Source organism: Anomaloglossus baeobatrachus, chromosome 3, assembly GCF_048569485.1.
Source record: "Anomaloglossus baeobatrachus isolate aAnoBae1 chromosome 3, aAnoBae1.hap1, whole genome shotgun sequence".
NCBI lineage: Eukaryota > Metazoa > Chordata > Amphibia > Anura > Aromobatidae > Anomaloglossus > Anomaloglossus baeobatrachus.
In genome coordinates this window covers 124,600,494-124,621,610 of record NC_134355.1, presented here as the reverse complement: position 1 = coordinate 124,621,610, position 21,117 = coordinate 124,600,494, and the positions used below count along the sequence as shown (strand labels likewise).

At 52.5% G+C, this 21,117-nt stretch overlaps 1 protein-coding gene across 1 annotated transcript in view; it reads left to right on the top strand.

Annotated features, from left to right (window-relative positions):
- The window catches only part of POLR1B (RNA polymerase I subunit B), a 67,021-nt gene extending 51,724 nt beyond the window's left edge, over positions 1-15,297 (top strand). Inside the window, exons 14-15 of the mRNA XM_075338118.1 lie at positions 6,354-6,607; positions 14,026-15,297. Coding sequence (XP_075194233.1) covers positions 6,354-6,607; positions 14,026-14,908 — 1,137 coding nt within the window. The 3' untranslated portion in view covers positions 14,909-15,297. The remainder of the gene's footprint in view (positions 1-6,353; positions 6,608-14,025) is intronic.
- The last annotated feature ends 5,820 nt before the right edge of the window (positions 15,298-21,117 follow it).

Sequence of the window (21,117 nt, the reverse complement as noted above, 5' to 3'; positions counted from 1 at the left end):
TTTGTGCGAAGGAGGCACACATGCACGCATAGCTCCACAATTTAGTCAGCAGCAGCTGCTGACTATTTCGGATGGAAGAAAAGTGGGCCCATATAGGGCCCCCAGCATGCTCCCTTCTCACCCCACTCTGGTCGGCGGTGCGGTTAAGGTTGAGGTACCCATTGCGGGTACATAGGCAGATGCCAACATGCTGTTTTCCTTCCCCATCCCTGCAGGGCTCTGGGTGAAGTGGGATCCTAATCGGTCTCCAGACACTGGGACCGTGCTCCCTCCGCAGCCCCTGGGGAATCTGCTGGACAGGAGCTGGGTATCGTCAGGGACAAGGCCCTGCTACTGTGAGGTACTCTGTGTCCCCTTGGGGACAGCGCATGGAGCGCTTGTGTCATACACGCTGCAGCACTGCTGGGTGTGTTAGTGCGCCGGGACTACCGCGCTGACCGCGCTTGTTTGCCGGCCGCGCTTATAACTTTAGTCCCCGGCTTTTGCGGCCTAGTACTGCATATTCCCGCCCCCGGGCCTGTCAGTCAGGGGAAGGGAGGGACGCTGCACTGGACGTCAGCGCTGAGGGCTGGAGCATACTTTGTATCCTCCTCCCCCCTCACTGAGCACAGTGGGACACCAGATTCCCGCACTTTCTTGGGCACGCCCACGGCCCCCTCCTCCTCACAGAACGCTGGCAGCCATTCCTGTCAGCACTTCTGAAGCTAAAGAGGAGAGACAAACGGCTCTGGGAGATCCAGGCAGGGAATCTGGTGGTCACACAACCGCTTTGGGCGGTCGGTAAGCCGCACCTGTTTCTAGGTGCTGGCCCCCCTGGGTGCCGAAGTGTATATATATAGGTTTATATGCTATACATTTACTCTGTACGGTCGCACTGGTTTTTGGCTATATACCCTCCCAGATTGTACTCAGAGGAGACAACAGCATGTCGTCTGCAAATAGCAAGGGTGCCAAAGCACAGGCTTACTTTGCAACCTGTACCTCATGTGCGGCTATGCTACCTGCAGGTTCCACCTACCCTCATTGTGTGCAATGCTCGGCACCTATGGTACTTACTCAGCCGGAGCCTCAGCCACTAGTGGGACCCTCGGCCCAGGTAGAAACACCGGCTGCCACTGTCCAGGTGACAGGGACGGAGTTTGCAGTATTCGCTGACAAACTTTCTGAGACTATGGATAGATGGTCTGCTAAGATACTAGAAGCTTTGCAGTCCTGACCTGTAACACAGGCCCCGGGCACTGTTGAATCATTGACCCCAGGCCCCCCTCGGTTGGAGCAGCAAAGTGCTCCTGGGGTGACTCATAGGTCTCAAGGTGAGGTCTCTGACACGGACCGCAGTCCCAGACCACCTAAGCGGGGTCGCTGGGAGCTTCCCTCGACTTCATCACACTGCTCAGGGTCTCAGCAGGAGGACTCTCTAGAGGATGAAGCGGAGGGGGCAGATCAGGACTCTGATCCTGAAGCCGCTCTCAACCTAGATACACCAGAAGGGGACGCCATAGTGAACGACCTTATAGCGTCCATCAATCAGGTGTTGGATCTTTCTCCCCCAGCTCCTCCAATTGAGGAGTCAGCTTCTCAGCAGGAGAAATTCCGTTTTAGGTTTCCCAAGCGTACAATGAGTACGTTTCTGGATCACTCCGACTTCAGAGAGGCAGTACAGAAACACCGAGCTTGTCCAGATAAACGCTTTTCTAAGCGCCTTAAGGACACACGTTATCCCTTCCCCCCTGACGTTGTCAAGGGTTGGGCTCAGTGCCCCAAGGTGGATCCTCCAGTCTCCAGACTGGCGGCTAGATCCATAGTTGCAGTGGAAGATGGGGCTTCACTCAAAGATGCCACTGACAGACAGATGGAGCTCTGGTTGAAATCCATCTATGAGGCTATCGGCGCGTCCTTTGCTCCGGCATTCGCAGCCGTATGGGCGCTCCAAGCTATCTCAGCTTGTCACTCGCAGATTAATGCAGTCACACGTGCCTCTGCTCCGCAGGTGGTGTCATTAACCTCTCAGGCGTCGGCGTTTGCGTCCTACGCCATTAATGCTGTCCTGGACTCTACGAGCTGTACGGCGGTAGCATCCGCCAATTCGGTGGCAGTCCGCAGGGCCATGTGCCTACGTGAATGGAAGGCAGACTCTGCTTCCAAAAAGTTCTTAACCGGGTTGCCATTTTCTGGCGACCGCCTGTTTGGTGAGCGATTGAATGAAATCATTAAACAATCCAAGGGAAAGGACTCATCCTTACCCCAGTCCAAACCAAAAAGACCTCAACAACGGAAGGTACAATCGAGGTTTCGGTCCTTTTGGCCCGCGGACAGGTCTCAATTCTCCTCGTCCAACAGGCCACAGAAGGGTCAGACGAACTCCGATTCATGGCGGTCTAAGTCACGTCCTAAAAAGACCGCCGGAGGAACCGCTCCCAAAGCGGCCTCCTCATGACTTTCGGCCTCTTCATGCCGCATCCTCGGTCGGTGGCAGGCTCTCCCGCTTTTGCGACGCCTGGTTGCCACAGGTACAAGACCGTTGGGTGAGAGACATTCTGTCCCACGGTTACAGGATAGAGCTCAGCTCTCGTCCTCCGACTCGTTTCTTCAGAACATCTCCGCCCCCCGAGCGAGCCGATGCTCTTCTTCAGGCGGTGTGCACTCTGAAGGCAGAAGGAGTGGTGATCCCTGTTCCTCTTCAGCAACAGGGTCACGGTTTTTACTCCAACTTGTTTGTGGTGCCAAAAAAAGGACGGATCTTTCCGTTGTTAAAACTGCTCAACAAACACGTGAAAACCAGGCGGTTCCGGATGGAATCGCTCCGCTCCGTCATCGCCTCAATGTCCCAAGGAGATTTCCTAGCATCAATCGACATCAAAGATGCTTATCTCCACGTACCGATTGCACCAGAGCATCAGCGCTTCCTGCGTTTCGCCATAGGGGACGAACACCTTCAGTTCGTGGCACTGCCTTTCGGCCTGGCGACAGCACCACGGGTCTTCACCAAGGTCATGGCAGCAGTTGTAGCAGTCCTACACTCTCAGGGACACTCGGTGATCCCTTACTTAGACGATCTGCTTGTCAAGGCACCCTCCCGAGTGGCATGCCAACACAGCCTGGACATTGCTCTGGAGACTCTTCAGAGATTCGGGTGGATCATCAATTTCACAAAGTCAAATCTGACACCGGCCCAATCACTGACATATCTTGGCATGGAGTTTCATACTCTTCCAGCGATAGTGAAGCTTCCGCTGGACAAACAGCGTTCACTACAGACAGGGGTGCAATCTCTCCTTCAAGGCCAGTCACACCCCTTGAGGCGCCTCATGCACTTCCTAGGGAAGATGGTGGCAGCAATGGCGGCAGTTCCTTTTGCGCAGTTTCATCTGCGTCCACTTCAATGGGACATTCTTCGCAAGTGGGACAGGAAGTCGACGTCCCTCGACAGGAACGTCTCCCTTTCTCAGGCAGCCAAAGCCTCTCTTCGGTGGTGGCTTCTTCCCACTTCATTGTCGAAGGGGAAATCCTTCCTACCACCATCCTGGGCGGTGGTCACGACGGACGCGAGCCTGTCAGGGTGGGGAGCGGTCTTTCTCCACCACAGGGCCCAGGGTACCTGGACTCAGCCAGAGTCCTCCCTGCAGATCAATGTTCTGGAGATAAGGGCAGTGTATCTTGCCCTAAAAGCGTTCCAGCCGTGGCTGGAAGGCAAACAGATCCGAATTCAGTCGGACAACTCCACAGCGGTGGCATACATCAACCACCAAGGCGGCACACGCAGTCGGCAAGCCTTCCAGGAAGTCCGGCGGATTCTGCTGTGGGCGGAAGCCACAGCATCCGCCATATCCGCAGTTCACATCCCGGGCGTAGAAAACTGGGAAGCAGACTTTCTCAGTCGCCAGGGCATGGACGCAGGGGAATGGTCCCTTCACCCGGACGTGTTTCAAGAGATCTGTTGCCGCTGGGGGATGCCGGACGTCGACCTAATGGCGTCCCGGCACAACAACAAGGTCCCGGCATTCATGGCACGGTCTCAAGATCACAGAGCTCTGGCGGCAGACGCATTAGTTCAGGATTGGTCGCAGTTTCAACTGCCTTATGTGTTTCCCCCTCTGGCACTGTTGCCCAGAGTGTTACGCAAGATCAGGTCAGACTGCCGCCGCGCCATCCTCGTCGCTCCAGACTGGCCGAGGAGGTCGTGGTACCCGGATCTGTGGCATCTCACGGTGGGTCAACCGTGGGCACTACCAGACCGACCAGACTTGCTGTCTCAAGGGCCGTTTTTCCATCTGAATTCTGCGGCCCTCAACCTGACTGTGTGGCCATTGAGTCCTGGATCCTAGCGTCTTCAGGGTTATCTCAAGAGGTCATTGCCACTATGAGACAGGCCAGGAAACCAACGTCCGCCAAGATCTACCACAGGACGTGGAGAATATTCTTATCCTGGTGCGCTGATCAGGGTTTTACTCCCTGGCCATTTGCCTTGCCCACTTTTCTTTCCTTCCTTCAATCTGGATTGGAAAAGGGTTTGTCGCTCGGTTCTCTTAAGGGACAAGTCTCAGCGCTCTGTTTTTCCAGAAGCGCCTAGCCAGACTTCCAAAGGTGCGCACGTTCCTGCAGGGGGTTTGTCACATAGTTCCTCTTTACAAGCGTCCGTTAGAACCCTGGGATCTGAACAGGGTGCTGATGGCTCTTCAGAAACCACCTTTTGAGCCAATGAAGGATATTTCTCTTTCACGCCTTTCGCAGAAAGTGGTCTTCCTAGTAGCAGTCACATCACTTCGGAGAGTGTCTGAACTAGCAGCGCTGTCATGCAAGGCTCCTTTCCTGGTGTTTCACCAGGACAAGGTGGTTCTGCGTCCGGTTCCGGAATTTCTCCCTAAGGTGGTATCCCCCTTTCATCTCAATCAGGATATCTCCTTACCTTCTCTTTGTCCACATCCAGTTCACCAATGTGAAAAGGATTTGCACTTGTTGGATCTGGTGAGAGCACTCAGACTCTACATTTCTCGTACGGCGCCCCTGCGCCGCTCGGATGCACTCTTTGTCCTTGTCGCTGGCCAGCGTAAAGGGTCACAGGCTTCCAAATCAACCCTGGCTCGGTGGATCAAGGAACCAATTCTCGAAGCCTACCGTTCCTCTGGGCTTCCGGTTCCCTCAGGGCTGAAGGCCCATTCTACCAGAGCCGTGGGTGCGTCCTGGGCTTTGCGGCACCAGGCTACGGCTCAGCAGGTGTGTCAGGCGGCTACCTGGTCGAGCCTGCACACTTTCACGAAACACTATCAGGTGCATACCTATGCTTCGGCAGATGCCAGCCTAGGTAGGCGAGTCCTTCAGGCGGCGGTTGCCCACCTGTAGGAAGGGGCCGTTTTACGGCTCTATTACGAGGTATTATTTTACCCACCCAGGGACTGCTTTTGGACGTCCCAATTGTCTGGGTCTCCCAATGGAGCGACAAAGAAGAAGGGAATTTTGTTTACTTACCGTAAATTCCTTTTCTTCTAGCTCCAATTGGGAGACCCAGCACCCGCCCCTGTTCCCTTCGGGCTGTTGTTCTTTGTGTACACATGTTGTTCATGTTGAATGGTTTTCAGTTTTCCGAACTTCCTTCGGATTGAATTACTTTAGACCAAATTATAAGTTTCCTCCTTCCTGCTTTTGCACCAAAACTGAGGAGCCCGTGATACACGGGGGGGTGTATAGGCAGAAGGGGAGGGGCTTTACACTTTTAAGTGTAATACTTTGTGTGGCCTCCGGAGGCAGAAGCTATACACCCCAATTGTCTGCGTCTCCCAATTGGAGCTAGAAGAAAAGGAATTTACGGTAAGTAAACAAAATTCCCTTCTTTTCATCAGTCCCAAATAAAATAAACTTGCCTTCATCACTAACATGAACTGTGGACCACTAATCCTTTGTCCACACAACATGCTCCTCACCAAAGGTGAGTCTAGCCTTTTGATTCTTTCTGCTAATGAGAAGTTTGGTCACTGCAGAGTAGGCTTTCAGTCCAAATGCTCTTAAACGTCATGGCACTATATGACGAGACAGATCCTTACCCTGTTCAGTGCTGAACTGGCGAGCAATTCCAGCTGCAGTGTTGAAACAATTACCCATGCAGAGTCTCCGCATTAATCTGTCCTCTCGTGCATTTGTCTTTCGAGGGCAACCAGCTAGTCAGTGCAAAGTCAGTGAAACTGGAAAGTTAGGCTGCCAGTTAAATAGGGTTTGTCAGATAATTAAGGAAATTAGCACCAGGTGCCAGATTAGCACCAATAATTTGCAGGTATCTGAAAGTGTTCTCTAATTTTGATCAGTGTTCTTTTACATCTGTGGCTTATTATCCATCTCATATAAACTACTTGCTTTTGCAGATTTTGAATAAGTCGTCTTGGGAGAGAGGATTCGCTCATGGAAGCGTCTATAAAACTGATGTCATCAACTTGGCTAATAAAGTAAAAGATGCCGAAGAGAATTTTGTTTTTGGAATCAAACCTGACGATGAGCGAGTAAAAGGGAAACTTGATGATGATGGCCTGCCACCAGTAGGCGCTGTCCTACAGTTTGGAGACCCATACTATAGTTATCTGAACCAAAATACTGGAGAGAGCTTTGTGGTGTATTACAAGTGAGTAGTACAAGCTTCACACTGAAACAGCGTTTCTTGGTAATGGAATTAGTGTATGTTCACACAAAGCATATTTGGCGCATAACATACAGTGGAACCTCGCTTAACGAGTAACCCAGTTAGCGAGTAGTTCGCTGAACGAGCAAAGCTTGCTGTAAATTTGTAACTCTGTTTACGATAAAGCTTTGCTGTATGAGCAAAATACCGCACACACTTCCGTACATCCACTGCGCTATAACACGCACTTGCAGTCCACACAAACACACAAAAGCACGCACAAACACACATACAGACAAACACGCATGCACACATATTATGCTCCCCTTACCTTCCGTTCCCATAAGCTGACTTTTGAAACAGAACAGCTACAACACCAGCTTCCTGGAACTTGTAGTTCGCCCGTACAGGATGTGTATCGGGTAACCATCGCGACCGATGCCGGACCTTCCGCCTTTGAGTAGCGGCTGACAGGGGAAGGTCCACCCTCGTCGCGAGGCTTGCCGATACACATCCTGTAGCGGCGAACTACAAGAACCATGAGGCCGGCGATGGAAAGGAAGGTACACATATGCTCACCTTACCTTCCGTTCCATCGCTGGCCTCCTGGTTCTTGTAGTCCGGTGGTACAGGATGTGTATCTGGTAACTATCGCAACGAGGGAGGAACTTCTCCTGTCAGCCGCTACTCAAAGGCAGTGTGCTGACCAATCAGAGGCAAGCAGCACCTGCCTTTGACGTGAGCGCGCTGGGAGTGGAAGCTCCGGCATCAGTCGCGATGGTTACCCGATACACTTCCTGTACGGGCGAACTACAAGTTCCATTAGGCCGACGAGGGAACGGAAGGTAAGGTGAGCATATTGTGTGTGTTTGTACGTGTGTGGAATGACACAGTAGGGGACCAGGATGGGATATTTAACAAGTTGTGGATCGAATTGTCTGCATTGCTGTGATTTCCTATGGGTAACTTGGTTAACAAGCACACTCCCAGAACGGATTCTCGTTAACCAAGGTTCCACTGTACTCGCCATCTTTCAAATACCAGCATAGGTAAGAGATTCTTGAAAGCTCATGTACACACTGGGGTGTTTTCCATGAGTATTTTGAGCCATGCTGTGTTTTTGCAGAGACGCACCATAATAATTCTTCCAGCGTTTTCTCTGTGATTTTCACCCATTCAAATTAATATGTGAAAAACACTGCAAAAAAAAAAACCTCAAGTAAAGAATGCCCATATTGTATGCAATGTGCAAACATACTTTCTTTGGCGCTCCATTGGGAGACCCAGACAATTGGGTGTATAGCTACTGCCTCCGGAGGCCATACAAAGCATTACACTTAAAAGTGTAAGGCCCCTCCCCTTCTGCCTATACACCCTCCGTGGGATCACGGTTCCTCAGTTTTCAAGCTTTGTGCGAAGGAGGTCAGACATCCACGCATAGCTCCACTGTTTAGTCAGCAGCAGCTGCTGACTATGTCGGATGGAAGAAAAGAGGGCCCATACTTGGGCCCCCAGCATGCTCCCTTCTCACCCCACTTTGTGTCGGCGGTGTTTGTTAAGGTTGAGGTACCCATTGCGGGTACAGAGGCTGGAGCCCACATGCTGTATCCTTCCCCATCCCCCTTCGGGCTCTGGGTGAAGTGGGATTTTCCGGTCTCCAGGCACAGAGACCGTGCTCCGTCCACAGCCCCTGGGGAATCTGCTGGATATGGAGCGGAGTATCGTCAGGGACAGGGCCCTGCTACACCAAGGTACTCTGTGTCCCCGTACAGACCGCGCACACACTGCAGCATTGCTGGGTGTGTTAGTGCGCCGGGGACAATAGCGCTGCTGCGCTTGTGCCACACTTCCACAGCTTGCTAAGGGAGTTTATGTGTGGGGAACTGCCGTGCCGGCCCCTGCTGGCAGTTTTTACTGCGACGCGGCTGGGACTTGTGGTGCGCCGGGGACTTCCGCGCTGGCAGTGCATATTTGTCGGCCGCGCTTTTTACTAGAGTCCCCGGCTTTTGCGGCCTAGTTCCGTTTCGTTCCCGCCCCCAGGCCTGCCAGTCAGGGGAAGGGCGGGACGCTATGCAGAACGTCAGCGCTGAGGGCTGGAATCTGCTTTACATGCTCCAGCCCTCACATTGAGCACAGTGGGAAGCCAGTTTCCCGCACTTTGTCTGAGGCACGCCCACGGTCCGCCCCTCTTCACAGAACGCCGGCAGCCATTCCTGAGGTGCAGGCTGAGCTGGAAAGGGGAGACAAGTTCTGGGAGACCCAGGCACGGGATTCTGGCGACTACAACCCGCTTTTAGCGGGCGGTAAGCGGCACCTCCGGTGCTGACCCCACTAGTGACGAAGTGTTCAACTGTATTTTTATGCTTGCATGTTATACATTGCACTAAACGGTCGCTGGTGATTCTTGGCTATATACCCTCCTGGATTACTCTGTGGAGAATACAGCATGTCGTCCGCAAAAAACAAGGGTGCCAAGGCACAGGCTTTTTATGCTGCTTGCACCGCTTGTGAGGCTGTTCTACCGGCAGGTTCCACGGACCCCCATTGTGTGCAGTGTTCGGTCCCTGTGCCCCCTGCTCGGCCGGGGCCTCTGCTGGAGGTGTCCCAGAGAGATCCACCTGTGAATACTGTCCAGGTGACGGGGACAGAGTTTGCAATTTTTGCGGATAGATTATCTGTGACTATGTCTCAGATTCTAGAGACTTTGCAGTCTAGACCAGTAACTCAGACCATGGGCACTGTTGATTCATTGCTCCCTGGCCCCCCTCAGTTGGAACAGCTCCGGGCTCCGGGGGTGTTCCACGCATCCCAGGGTGATGGCTCTGACACGGACGACAGTCCCAGACAGCCTAAGCGAGCTCGCTATGAGCGGCCCTCTACTTCATCACACTGGTCAGGGTCCCAGCAGGAGGACTCTCTGTGTGATGAGGCGGAGGTAGCTGATCAGGATTCTGATCCTGAGACCGCTCTCAATCTGGATACTCCTGATGGTGACGCCATAGTGAATGATCTTATCGCGTCCATCAATAAAATGTTGGATATTTCTCCCCCAGCTCCTCAAGTGGAGGAGTCAGCTTCACAGCAGGAGAAATTCCATTTCAGGTATCCCAAGCGTAAATTAAGTACTTTTCTGGACCATTCTGACTTTAGAGAGTCAGTCCAGAAACACCACGCTTATCCAGATAAGCGTTTCTCCAAACGGCTTAAGGATACACGTTATCCCTTTCCCCCTGACGTGGTCAAGAGCTGGACCCAGTGTCCCAAGGTGGATCCCCCTATCTCCAGACTTGCGGCTAGATCCATAGTTGCAGTGGAGGATGGGGCTGCACTTAAAGATGCCACTGACAGACAGATGGAGCTCTGGTTGAAATCCATCTATGAAGCTATCGGCGCGTCGTTTGCTCCTGCATTCGCAGCCGTATGGGCACTCCAAGCTATTTCAGCTGGTCTTGCACAGATTGACACGGTCACACGTACATCTGTTCCGCAGGTGGCATCCTTAACCTCTCAAATGTCTGCATTTGCGTCTTACGCGATTAATGCTGTCCTGGACTCTACGAGCCGTACGGCAGTGGCATCTGCCAACTCCGTGGTTTTACGCAGAGCCTTGTGGTTAAGGGAATGGAAAGCGGATTCTGCTTCCAAGAAATGTTTAACCAGTTTGCCATTTTCTGGTGACCGGCTGTTTGGTGAGCGCTTGGATGAAATCATTAAACAGTCCAAGGGTAAGGATTCATCCTTACCTCAGCCCAGACAAAACAAACCCCAACAGAGGAGGGGACAGTCGGGGTTTCGGTCCTTTCGAGGCTCGGGCAGGTCCCAATTCTCCTCGTCCAAAAGGACTCAAAAAGATCAGAGGAGTTCAGATTCTTGGCGGGCTCAGTCACGCCCAAAAATGACAGCCGGAAGACCCGCTACCAAGGCGGCTTCCTCATGACTTCCGGCCTCCTCCCTCCGCATCCTCGGTCGGTGGCAGGCTCTCCCGCTTTGGCGACATTTGGCTGCCACAGGTCCAAGACCGTTGGGTGCGAGACATTCTGTCTCACGGGTACAGGATAGAGTTCAGTTCTCGTCCTCCAACTCGATTCTTCAGAACGTCTCCGCCTCCCGACCGAGCCGATGCTCTACTGCAGGCGGTGTGCTCTCTAAAGGCGGAAGGAGTGGTGATCCCTGTTCCTCTTCAAGAGCAAGGTCACGGTTTTTACTCCAATTTGTTTGTGGTTCCGAAAAAGGACGGATCCTTCCGTCCCGTTCTGGACCTAAAACTTCTCAACAACCACGTGAGAACCAGACGGTTCCGGATGGAATCCCTCCGATCCGTCATCGCCGCAATGTCTCAAGGAGATTTCCTAGCATCAATAGACATCAAGGATGCTTATCTCCACGTACCGATTGCACCAGAGCATCAGCGTTTTCTACGCTTCGTTATAGGAGACGAACACCTTCAGTTCGTAGCCCTGCCCTTTGGTCTGGCGACAGCCCCACGGGTCTTCACCAAAGTCATGGCAGCTGTAGTTGCAGTTCTACACTCTCAGGCACACTCTGTGATCCCTTACTTAGACGATCTGCTGGTCAAGGCGCCTTCTCAAGAGGCATGCCAACACAGCCTGAACGTGGCGCTGGAGACCCTCCAGGGTTTCGGGTGGATCATCAACTTTTCCAAGTCAAATCTAACCCCGACCCAGTCGATAACATATCTTGGCATGGAGTTTCATACTCTCTCAGCGATAGTGAAGCTTCCGCTGGACAAACAGCGTTCACTGCAGACAGGGGTGCAATCTCTCCTTCAGGGTCAGTCGCATCCCTTGAGACGCCTCATGCACTTCCTAGGGAAGATGGTGGCAGCAATAGAGGCGGTCCCTTTCGCGCAGTTTCATCTGCGTCCACTACAATGGGACATTCTCCGCCAATGGGACGGGAGGTCGAAGTCCCTCGACAGCAACGTCTCTCTCTCTCAGGCGGCCAAGGATTCTCTTCGATGGTGGCTACTTCCCACCTCATTGTCGAAAGGGAAATCCTTCCTACCCCCATCTTGGGCGGTAGTGACGACAGATGCGAGTCTGTCAGGGTGGGGAGCAGTCTTTCTCCACCACAGGGCTCAAGGTACGTGGACTCAGCAAGAGTCCACTCTTCAGATCAACGTTCTGGAGATCAGAGCAGTGTATCTTGCCCTACAAGCCTTTCAGCAGTGGCTGGAAGGCAAACAGATCCGTATTCAGTCGGACAACTCCACAGCGGTGGCATACATCAACCACCAAGGAGGAACTCGCAGTCGGCAAGCCTTCCAGGAAGTCCGGCGGATTCTGACGTGGGTGGAAGACACGGCTTCCACCATATCCGCAGTTCACATCCCAGGCGTGGACAACTGGGAAGCAGACTTCCTCAGTCGCCAGGGTATGGACGCAGGGGAATGGTCTCTTCACCCGGACGTGTTTCAGGAGATCTGTCGCCGCTGGGGGATGCCGGACGTCGACCTAATGGCGTCTCGGCACAACAACAAGGTCCCAGTTTTCATGGCACGGTCTCACGATCACCGAGCTCTGGCGGCAGACGCCTTAGTTCAAGATTGGTCGCAGTTCCAGCTTCCTTATGTGTTTCCACCTCTGGCTCTGTTGCCCAGAGTGCTGCGCAAGATCAGGTCCGACTGCCGCCGCGCCATCCTCGTCGCTCCAGACTGGCCAAGGAGGTCGTGGTACCCGGATCTGTGGCACCTCGCGGTAGGCCAACCGTGGGCACTACCAGACCGATCAGACTTGCTGTCTCAAGGGCCGTTTTTCCATCAGAATTCTGCGGCCCTGATCCTGACTGTGTGGCCATTGAGTCCTGGATCCTAGCGGGTTCAGGATTGTCTCAAGAGGTCATTGCCACCATGAGACAGGCCAGAAAACCTACTTCCGCCAAGATATACCACAGGACGTGGAAAATTTTCTTGTCTTGGTGCTCTGCTCAGGGAGTCTCTCCCTGGCCATTTAGATTGCCTACCTTTCTTTCCTTCCTGCAATCCGGGTTGGAAAAAGGTTTGGCGCTCAGCTCCCTCAAGGGGCAAGTCTCAGCGCTATCGGTATTTTTTCAGAAGCGCCTAGCACGACTTCCTCAGGTACGCACGTTCCTGCAAGGGGTCTGTCATATCGTCCCTCCTTACAAGCGGCCGTTAGAGCCCTGGGATCTGAACAGGGTTCTAATTGCTCTCCAGAAGCCGCCTTTCGAGCCTATGAGGGATGTTTCCCTTTCTCGCCTTTCACAGAAAGTGGCCTTTCTAGTAGCGGTCACGTCTCTTCGACGAGTGTCCGAGCTAGCAGCGCTGTCATGCAAATCTCCCTTCCTGGTGATTCACCAGGACAAGGTGGTTTTGCGCCCTATTCCGGAGTTTCTCCCTAAGGTGGTATCCCCGTTTCATCTCAATCAGGATATCTCCTTGCCTTCCTTGTGCCCTCGTCCAGTTCATCAATGTGAAAAGGATTTGCATTTGTTGGATCTCGTGAGAGCGCTCAGGATCTACATTTCCCGCACGGCGCCCCTGCGCCGCTCGGATGCACTCTTTGTCCTTGTCGCTGGCCAGCGTAAAGGGTCGCAGGCTTCCAAGTCAACCTTGGCTCGGTGGATCAAGGAACCAATTCTTGAAGCCTACCGTTCTGCTGGGCTTCCGGTTCCCTCAGGGCTGAAGGCCCATTCTACCAGAGCCGTGGGTGCGTCCTGGGCATTACGACACCAGGCTACGGCTCAGCAGGTGTGCCAGGCGGCTACATGGTCGAGTCTGCACACTTTTACCAAACACTATCAAGTGCATACCTACGCTTCGGCGGACGCCAGCCTAGGTAGACAAGTCCTTCAGGCGGCGACTGCCCACCTGTAGGGTAGGGCTGTTTTTACGGTCCTATCACGAGGGGTTATTATACCCACCCAGGGACTGCTTTTGGACGTCCCAATTGTCTGGGTCTCCCAATGGAGCGCCAAAGAAGAAGGGAATTTTGTTTACTTACCGTAAATTCCTTTTCTTCTAGCTCCAATTGGGAGACCCAGCACCCGCCCTGTTTGCTTAGGGATTTTTGTTTTTTCGGGTACACATGTTGTTCATGTTGAATGGTTTCGGTTCTCCGATGTTCCTTCGGATTGAATTTGTTCTTAAACCAGTTATTGGCTTTCCTCCTTCTTGCTTTGGCACTAAAACTGAGGAACCGTGATCCCACGGAGGGTGTATAGGCAGAAGGGGAGGGGCCTTACACTTTTAAGTGTAATGCTTTGTGTGGCCTCCGGAGGCAGTAGCTATACACCCAATTGTCTGGGTCTCCCAATTGGAGCTAGAAGAAAAGGAATTTACGGTAAGTAAACAAAATTCCCTTCTTTACTGGTTGCACTAGGGAGAGCTGTAAGAATGTTTTCAAGAATTTTTCTTCACTTGCATATCTTCTTTTTTTTTCCAGGAATAAGGAGAACTGTATTATTGACAACATTAAGGTCTGCAGCAATGACTTGAGTATTGGAAAGTTCCAATTCGTGTGCATCACGATGAGGATCCCTCGTAACCCCACTATAGGTGACAAATTTGCTAGCCGACATGGCCAGAAAGGCATCCTCAGCAGACTCTGGCCAGCAGAGGATATGCCATTCACAGAAAGTGGGATGGTTCCAGACATTTTATTTAATCCGCACGGTTTCCCATCCAGAATGACAATTGGGATGTTGATTGAGAGCATGGCTGGGAAATCGGCAGCACTGCATGGTTTGTGCCACGATGCCACTCCTTTCACATTCTCAGAGGAGAACTCTGCTTTGGAATATTTTGGGGAAATGTTGAAGGCCGCTGGCTATAACTACTATGGCACAGAGAAATTGTACAGCGGCATTAGTGGGCTTGAGCTTGAGGCGGACATTTTTATCGGTGTGGTCTACTACCAGCGTCTGCGTCACATGGTTTCTGACAAATTCCAAGTCAGGACAACAGGGTCTCGTGACAAATTGACGAACCAGCCCGTGGGTGGCAGAAATGTTCAAGGAGGTATTCGATTTGGAGAGATGGAACGTGATGCCCTGCTGGCACATGGAACCTCATTCCTTCTTCATGACAGACTTTTTAACTGTTCCGATAGATCGGAGGCCCATGTATGTGTAACCTGCGGCAGCCTATTGTCACCTATCTTGGAGAAGCCTCCTCCATCCTGGTCCACAATGCGAAACAGGAAACACTACTGCTTAGTCTGTGACCGGACAGATACAATAGACGTTATTTCTGTACCTTATGTATTTCGGTACTTTGTGGCAGAGCTGGCTGCAATGAACATCAATGTTAAACTGTCTGTGCGCTAACGAGCTGACGGAACGATGGTTTCTGCCAAGTGCCTTATATCAGCACTGGGATCAGCTCCTCTTTGGCGGGAAAAGCCTATGAATAACTTCTACATGGAAACATTTGCTTTCTTATTTTCCAATTACGGCAATGAAAGAATCTCCATTCTCCTGTCCCACCAAATGTGCCTGGCATGGGAATTCTTATGGATTACCTGATTTGTCAGAAATAGACTGAATAATCTGATAACACCATTGATGTATTAAACAGGATTATGGAAGATAAAGCATGCGCCTACCGATTGTATGTACAAGAGGTGTAGAGCTGATCTTTTTTATAGTATGAGCACTTCTGTAAATTACACCGTAAGAAACCAAGGACTGTCTTGATAAACATTAATTTTTATTTTCTTGTGTCTTGGCTCCTTTGTGATTACTTTTATCTGTTCTCAAATTATTTTTTTTTTTAAACCTTTGCCCACTTTCTAGTAAAACATCTAGTACTTATTGCCCAACGACTCCAGTTCAAAACACTAACCATGACATACAAAGCCATCCACAACCTGTCTCCTCCACACATCTGTGACCTAGTCTTCTGGTACTTACCTACACGTAACCTCAGATCCTCACAAGATCTCCTTCTCTACTCCCCTCTTATCTTCCCACCATCGCATCCAAGATTTCGCCCGTGCCTCCCCCATACTCTGGAATGCTCTGCCACAACACATCAGACTCTCGCCTACCTTGCCAAGCTTCAAAAGGAACCTGAAGAACCACCTCTTCCGACAAGCCTACAACCTGCCGTAACCATCAGTCTGATACAGCGCCGCACAATCAGCTCTACCCTCACCTACTGTATCCTCACCTATCCCTTTTAGACTCCCTCTCGGGCAGGGACCTCTCTCCTCCTGTACCTGTCTGTGTCTTGTATTGTTTATGATTATTGTACTTGTCCCTATTATGTATACCCCTTTCACATGTAAAGCGCCATGGAATTGATGGCGCTATAATAATAATACTACTACACCATAGATTGGCTTTTCAATGGTGCTATATCCAACAAGGCTGATGTCATTAATTTCTAAAGACCAAAAGTTTACCTGCAACCTATCCAGATTTCAGCAAGAACTAGACCAAAAAATAAATCTACAGCAGTAGAGAAACTGTGAACAGTGGACACTAATCACTGACCGCTCCCAAAATCAGGCTGTGGCGCTATATTTCAGCGTCTCTATGGGGCCGCTTACTCAGACATATAGATGGCTGTAGATCTGTTGAAGTGCTTGCTGAGCGCGAAACGGCCGTCATCTGCTGTGCCGGACGTCTGTATTTCCCTCCCCCCACGAAATTGATGTAACCTGTTGCTGTAATAGAGGTATTTCTTTAGGCAATTGCTCAGTGAGTGCCCTGCTCTTTTGTATTTTTGCAAAAAATAAATCTATGAAGCTGTGTGCTCCCTCTGAGGCAATTTCCTGGGTGTTAAATTAATTTTCTTTGTCGCTCCATTGGGAGACCCAGACAATTGGGTGTATAGCTCCTGCCTCCGGAGGCCACACAAAGTATTACACTTAAAAGTGTAAAGCCCCTCCCCTTCTGCCTATACACCCCCCCGTGCATCACGGGCTCCTCAGTTTTTATGCTTTGTGCGAAGGAGGCACACATGCACGCATAGCTCCACAATTTAGTCAGCAGCAGCTGCTGACTATATCGGATGGAAGAAAAGTGGGCCCATATAGGGCCCCCGGCATGCTCCCTTCTCACCCCACTCTGGTCGGCGGTGCTGTTAAGGTTGAGGTACCCATTGCGGGTACATAGGCAGGAGCCAACATGCTGTTTTCCTTCCCCATCCCTGCAGGGCTCTGGGTGAAGTGGGATCCTAATCGGTCTCCAGACACTGGGACCGTGCTCCCTCCGCAGCCCCTGGGGAATCTGCTGGACAGGAGCTGGGTATCGTCAGGGACAAGGCCCTGCTACTGTGAGGTACTCTGTGTCCCCTTGGGGACGGCGCATGGAGCGCTTGTGTCATACACGCTGCAGCACTGCTGGGCGTGTTAGTGCGCCAGGACTACCGCGCTTGTTTGCCGGCCGCGCTTATAACTCTAGTCCCCGGCTTCTGCGGCCTAGTACCGCATATTCCCGCCCCCGGGCCTGCCAGTCAGGGGAAGGGAGGGACGCTGCACTGGACGTCAGCGCTGAGGGCTGGAGCATACTTTGTATCCTCCTCCCCCCTCACTGAGCACCGTGGGGCACCAGATTCCCGCACTTTCTAGGGCACGCCCACGGCCCCCTCCTCCTCACAGAACGCCGGCAGCCATTCCTGTCAGCACTTCTGAAGCTGGAGAGGAGAGACAACACGGCTCTGGGAGATCCAGGCAGGGAATCTGGTGGTCACACAACCGCTTTTGGCGGTCGGTAAGCCGCACCTGTTTCTAGGTGCTGGCCCCCCTGGGTGCCTAAGTGTATATATATATAGGTTTATATGCTATATATTTACTCTGTACGGTCGCACTGTTGGTTTTTGGCTATATACCCTCCCGGACTGTACTCAGAGGAGACAACAGCATGTCGTCCGCAAAAAGCAAGGGTGCCAAAGCACAGGCTTACTTTGCAACCTGTACCTCATGTGCGGCTATACTACCGGCAGGTTCCACCTACCCTCATTGTGTGCAATGCTCGGCCCCTGTGGCACTTACTCAGCCGGAGCCTCTGCCACTGGTGGCCCAAGTGGAACCACCTGCTACCACTGTCCAGGTGACAGGGACGGAGTTTGCAGTATTCGCTGACAAACTTTCTGAGACTATGGATAAATGGTCTGCTAAGATACTAGAAGCCTTGCAGTCCAGGCCGGTAACACAGGCCCCGGGCACTGTTGAATCATTGACCCCAGGCCCCCCTCGGTTGGAGCAGCAAAATGCTCCTGGGGTGACTCATAGGTCCCAAGGTGAGGTCTCTGACACGGACCGCAGTCCCAGACCGCCTAAGCGGGCTCGCTGGGAGCTTCCCTCGACTTCATCACACTGCTCAGGGTCTCAGCAGGAGGACTCTCTAGAGGATGAAGCGGAGGTGGCAGATCAGGATTCTGATCCTGAAGCCGCTCTCAACCTAGATACGCCAGAGGGAGACGCCATAGTGAACGACCTTATAGCGTCCATCAATCAGGTGTTGGAGCTTTCTCCCCAGCGCCTCCAATTGAGGAGTCAGCTTCTCAGCAGGAGAAATTCCGTTTTAGGTTTCCCAAGCGTACAATGAGTACGTTTCTGGATCACTCCGACTTCAGAGAGGCAGTCCAGAAACACCGAGCTTGTCCAGATAAACGCTTTTCTAAGCGCCTTAAGGACACACGTTATCCCTTCCCCCCTGACGTTGTCAAGGGTTGGGCTCAGTGTCCCAAGGTGGATCCTCCAGTCTCCAGACTGGCGGCTAGATCCATAGTTGCAGTGGAAGATGGGGCTTCACTCAAAGATGCCACTGACAGACAGATGGAGCTCTGGTTGAAATCCATCTATGAGGCTATCGGCGCGTCCTTTGCTCCGGCATTCGCAGCCGTATGGGCGCTCCAAGCTATCTCAGCTTGTCACTCGCAGATTAATGCAGTCACACGTGCCTCTGCTCCGCAGGTGGTGTCATTAACCTCTCAGGCGTCGGCGTTTGCGTCCTACGCCATTAATGCTGTCCTGGACTCTGCGAGCCGTACGGCGGTAGCATCCGCCAATTCGGTGGCAGTCCGCAGGGCCATGTGGCTACGTGAATGGAAGGCAGACTCTGCTTCCAAAAAGTTCTTAACCGGGTTGCCATTTTCTGGCGACCGCCTGTTTGGTGAGCGATTGGATGAAATCATTAAACAATCCAAGGGAAAGGATTCATCCTTACCCCAGCCCAAACCAAAGAGACCTCAACAACGGAAGGTACAATCGAGGTTTCGGTCCTTTCGGCCCGCGGGCAGGTCTCAATTCTCCTCGTCCAACAGGCCACAGAAGAGTCAGACGAACTCCGATTCATGGCGGTCTAAGTCACGTCCTAAAAAGACCGCCGGAGGAACCGCTTCTAAAGCGGCCTCCTCATGACTTTCGGCCTCTTCACACCGCATCCTCGGTCGGTGGCAGGCTCTCCCGCTTTTGCGACGCCTGGCTGCCACAGGTACAAGACCGTTGGGTGAGAGACATTCTGTCTCACGGTTACAGGATAGAGTTCAGCTCTCGTCCTCCGACTCGTTTCTTCAGAACATCTCCGCCCCCCGAGCGAGCCGATGCTCTTCTTCAGGCGGTGTGCACTCTGAAGGCAGAAGGAGTGGTGATCCCTGTTCCTCTTCAGCAACAGGGTCACGGTTTTTACTCCAACTTGTTTGTGGTGCCAAAAAAGGACGGATCTTTCCGTCCTGTTCTGGACCTAAAACTGCTCAACAAACACGTAAAAACCAGGCGGTTCCGGATGGAATCGCTCCGCTCCGTCATCGCCTCAATGTCCCAAGGAGACTTCCTAGCATCAATCGACATCAAAGATGCTTATCTCCACGTACCGATTGCACCAGAGCATCTGCGCTTCCTGCGTTTCGCCATAGGGGACGAACACCTTCAGTTCGTGGCACTGCCTTTCGGCCTGGCGACAGCACCACGGGTCTTCACCAAGGTCATGGCAACAGTGGTAGCAGTCCTACACTCTCAGGGACACTCGGTGATCCCTTACTTAGACGATCTGCTTGTCAAGGCACCCTCTCGAGTGGCATGCCAACGCAGCCTGAACATTGCTCTGGAGACTCTCCAGAGATTCGGGTGGATCATCAATTTCCAAAAGTCAAATCTGACACCGGCCCAATCACTGACATTTCTCGGCATGGAGTTTCATACTCTCTCAGCGATAGTGAAGCTTCCGCTGGACAAACAGCGTTCACTACAGACAGGGGTGCAATCTCTCCTTCAAGGCCAGTCACACCCCTTGAGGCGCCTCATGCACTTCCTAGGGAAGATGGTGGCAGCAATGGAGGCAGTTCCTTTTGCGCAGTTTCATCTGCGTCCACTTCAATGGGACATTCTTCGCAAGTGGGACAGGAAGTCGACGTCCCTCGACAGGAACGTCTCCCTTTCTCAGGCAGCCAAAGCCTCCCTTCGGTGGTGGCTTCTTCCCACTTCATTGTCGAAGGGGAAATCCTTCCTACCCCCATCCTGGGCGGTGGTCACGACGGACGCGAGCCTGTCAGGGTGGGGAGCGGTCTTTCTCCACCACAGGGCACAGGGTACCTGGACTCAGCCAGAGTCCTCCCTGCAGATCAATGTTCTGGAGATAAGGGCAGTGTATCTTGCCCTAAAGGCGTTCCAGCCGTGGCTGGAAGGCAAACAGATCCGAATTCAGTCGGACAACTCCACAGCGGTGGCATACATCAACCACCAAGGCGGAACACGCAGTCGGCAAGCCTTCCAGGAAGTCCGGCGGATTCTGCTGTGGGTGGAAGCCACAGCATCCACCATATCCGCAGTTCACATCCCGGGCGTAGAAAACTGGGAAGCAGACTTTCTCAGTCGCCAGGGCATGGACGCAGGGGAATGGTCCCTTCACCCGGACGTGTTTCAAGAGATCTGTTGCCGCTGGGGGATGCCGGACGTCGACCTAATGGCGTCCCGGCACAACAACAAGGTCCCGGCATTCATGGCACGGTCTCAAGATCACAGAGCTCTGGCGGCAGACGCATTAGTTCAGGATTGGTCGCAGTTTCAACTGCCTTATGTGTTTCCTCCTCTGGCACTGTTGCCCAGAGTGTTACGCAAGATCAGGTCCGACTGCCGCCGCGCCATCCTCGTCGCTCCAGACTGGCCGAGGAGGTCGTGGTACCCGGATCTGTGGCATCTCACGGTGGGTCAACCGTGGGCACTACCAGACCGACCAGACTTGCTGTCTCAAGGGCCGTTTTTCCATCTGAATTCTGCGGCCCTCAACCTGACTGTGTGGCCATTGAGTCCTGCATCCTAGCGTCTTCATGGTTATCTCAAGAGGTCATTGCCACTATGAGACAGGCCAGGAAACCAACGTCCGCCAAGATCTACCACAGGACGTGGAGAATATTCTTATCCTGGTGCTCTGATCAGGGTTTTACTCCCTGGCCATTTGCCTTGCCCACTTTTCTTTCCTTCCTTCAATCCAGATTGGAAAAGGGTTTGTCGCTCGGCTCCCTTAAGGGACAAGTCTCAGCGCTCTCTGTGTTTTTCCAGAAGCGCCTAGCCAGACTTCCAAAGGTACGC